Source organism: Merops nubicus, unplaced genomic scaffold (genome assembly GCF_000691845.1).
Source record: "Merops nubicus isolate BGI_N331 unplaced genomic scaffold, ASM69184v1 scaffold5808, whole genome shotgun sequence".
Taxonomy (NCBI): Eukaryota; Metazoa; Chordata; class Aves; order Coraciiformes; family Meropidae; genus Merops; species Merops nubicus.
This window is the reverse complement of record NW_008626231.1, coordinates 40,058-43,104: the sequence shown is the minus strand read 5'-3', so window position 1 is coordinate 43,104 and position 3,047 is coordinate 40,058. Positions and strand designations below refer to the sequence as shown.

The 3,047-nt window shown below is 37.9% G+C and overlaps 1 protein-coding gene across 1 annotated transcript in view; it reads right to left on the bottom strand.

The window, feature by feature from the left end:
* Positions 1-1,570: 1,570 nt before the first annotated feature.
* Positions 1,571-3,047, bottom strand: part of ANKRD27 (ankyrin repeat domain 27 (VPS9 domain)) — a 31,961-nt gene continuing 30,484 nt past the window's right edge. Inside the window, exon 28 of the mRNA XM_008945922.1 lies at positions 1,571-1,846. Within this exon, the coding sequence (XP_008944170.1) occupies positions 1,571-1,846 (276 nt within the window). The remainder of the gene's footprint in view (positions 1,847-3,047) is intronic.

Below are 3,047 nucleotides of genomic sequence, written 5' to 3'. Positions count from 1 at the left end.
CCACATGACCTAATAGTGGTACTCTGTGAATGAAGGAGGGAAGGCAGTCGTGCTGAACATGCGAGTAAATTCCAAGAGATCCCTCAATTTAAACAGACACAAAGTGAAGTCTTCAAATGCCTACAAAGACAAAAGCAGGGAAACCTGCGTAAAAGATCCAATGCTTTAAAAAAAGCACTCAAAGAAAACAGCATTTTCAAGAGTTATTTTACTAGGGTTTTTTTCTTTCTGTCATTTGGCACAAATCCAAGGCACATTAGAAAATCATATGAACTCATAAATTATTAGAAAAATAAACACCTGACCCTCATCTCCAAAGGTCTATACTGTGCACTTAATGCACATTTCCCCTCTTAGAGTAAAAAGTTATTGGAAAAAAAATCACCAGCATGTCTTTCAGCTTTGTACTTTGCCAGACAGTTTACGAATACCACAGTTAAAAGAAATAGAATTATTCAGACAAATATTTTATGAAATAAAATGCAAGCTGGGTGTGATGAGCCAAGAACAAAAAGATACTGCACTCAGAAACCTAGCTTATGCTATTTACACGTTCTACCATCACTGAAACAGTAGAAATTGAAGTTCAAATCTAAGCAGCCATCTCCTAGTTTCTTGCAGACTTTCAGTTCTTAAGTGCTCACCTCTAGGAATGGGTTAATATTTGGCCCATTCCAACAAATGCTAACTGAGGTGAGAAGTACCCTTCATAACTGGAATTTTACCTTGTTGAGCAGCAGAAGAGCAGTCCAGAGCAGGCTCCCAAGCAGTTTGTCTGCAGATGCTGCCCAGGTGCAGAATCATGAGTATCTGTGCATTGATTTCTTTAGAGGAAGGCAGGGTGGGAACTAACTTAAACCAATTCTGTGTGTCCTTATACATGCAAGGACAATAAGTCCTTTGCCTTTTTTTTTTTAATTAGGCCGTGAACAGAGTCCAAAGTTCAGCTTTGTCAAGGGCCCTCTATTTTTCCCCCAGTATCTTGGCTCCTGTAAGAAGCTTGATCTTGCAGATCCAATACAGGGGAGCATGACAAAGAAACGGGCAGGGACTGCATCCCTTCACACGAATGGCACGTGGACATTTGGAATGCAGTATCCCAGATGTCACAGACTATTGTTTTCCCAGATACTGAAATATACAGAAATATATACCATAATGGTTTGTAACATTACAATAAAAATAGAGACATTTCAATTACCTCTGTCAATAAATACCTTGTTATCCAATATATCTTTATATATAAATATATATATTTATATATACACTTATCCAATGTAGTGATAAAAACTGAAAATGCAAAAAGTATTCAAAGGCTTTTAAAAACAAAGTGGGTGGCTGAAAAATACAATACAGGGTTTTGTTTGGTTTACTGTTACGTGTAATTTTTTAGTAAGTGCTAAGTAGAATAGGAAAGTAATTTTGCTGTCTGCCTCTCAGTACATCCCTGGTCGTTGAGATCCATAATGATCTGGCTGGGTCATTGCCTCCAACATAAACAGAGGATTCAGTCTTTGAAAGTGCTAGGAAACTAGCACGGGGCTTCCAACATCAAATTCACACTTCCTTGTCAATGTTCTGAAAGCAAGTCCTCACAGCAGTCTTGTGATTGTGAAATACTTGGATTTCTAGGGCTGGATAAATGATCATTGTGGACATTCTCTTCTGAAAGTGGCACATTAAGAGTGTGTCTTCGGTGCATTAATTTACTCCTTTGAGGAACTTCTATTGTGTCATCACATTTCCCAAACTCACCACTGCATCCTATGTCAATTATCTTGACTTCCCTCTGGTCCAGTGTTTCAACAGATTTTAACTTGGTTTTATCAAAACTTTTAATAGCTAACTGTGAGGATAGAAAAATAGTACGTCAAAAGCATTGTCTACTTCATGACAAGGAACTAAAATGAATATAGTATTTCTTGAATATAATTATCACATTCATTGCATGGTATTCTCTATACTGAGAACACAGCCAAGGACTAAAAATAGCTCCCTTTGTGAGAAAATACATATCAGAAGATAAGAGGCCAACCTGCCCCAGGCTATAAATATATCAGTACTGGAACTGAAAAGATGGTGAAGGCATTCCAAAACTTATTTCCACTGCACTATCCCAATTATCACAACTCTTCTAAACACCTTTTGTAATGCAGAAGGTCTCAAGCTACTTGAAATCAACAGCCAGTTCTTCACCATTAAGAAACGTGTCAGTAGTTACACAGACAGGCTCAGCCAGGCACTGCTGCAGGCAAAGGCAGAATCTCCAGATCTGCCCCCAGATCCTAACTGTCAGGGAACAGACTCCCACCCAGCCTCCCCCCCTGCCCCCTTAAACACTCCTTTTGGTCATTCCAGCTGTTCTTGGTTTCCATTCCCACATATGCTCCTGTTTTTTCCTTTTCAGATGAGTGGCTCTCCTTGATTACTTGCCACTCTGCAAATGTTAAAATTACTACAAGAAAATCCAAGCATGCTATTGACACATTTTGTAAGGTAAGAATTAATGGCACAAATCAATCACCATACTCTTTACTGAAATAATGGCAACAATATTGAAAAAGTTCCAGACAAAGATTATAGATGTTTAAACCCATTAACAATTTAGAGCTGCATAACTTGTAAATTCACAAAGCCACAACAGTTGCTCATGGTTAAATGCTATCATGGTCACATACCAGGTTTTTGACACCTGCTGTACTTGCATGACATACTGCCTTCAACAATCTGCAATTAAAAAATCTAAACCCCATGTTTAATTAAATAGTGGTGGGATGTTATCATTAATACTAGAAATGATTAATAAAAGATTACAGTTTTATGGAATTAAATTGGCATTCTCACAGATCTTTGCAAATGTTAAATCTCATAAGGGCCTGATGAAATAGAACAGTATTCTGTTTTCTAGATGGAGATGAGTGGCAGAGTCTGCATTTCTACAGCCATGTCAATCTAGTAACAGGCAGCTACCCAATTCACCTGTCAGAAAATGGTTTTTCTTTAAATAGGTCAGTTTTTCTCCTGATTTAGTATGCTGAAATGGTTCA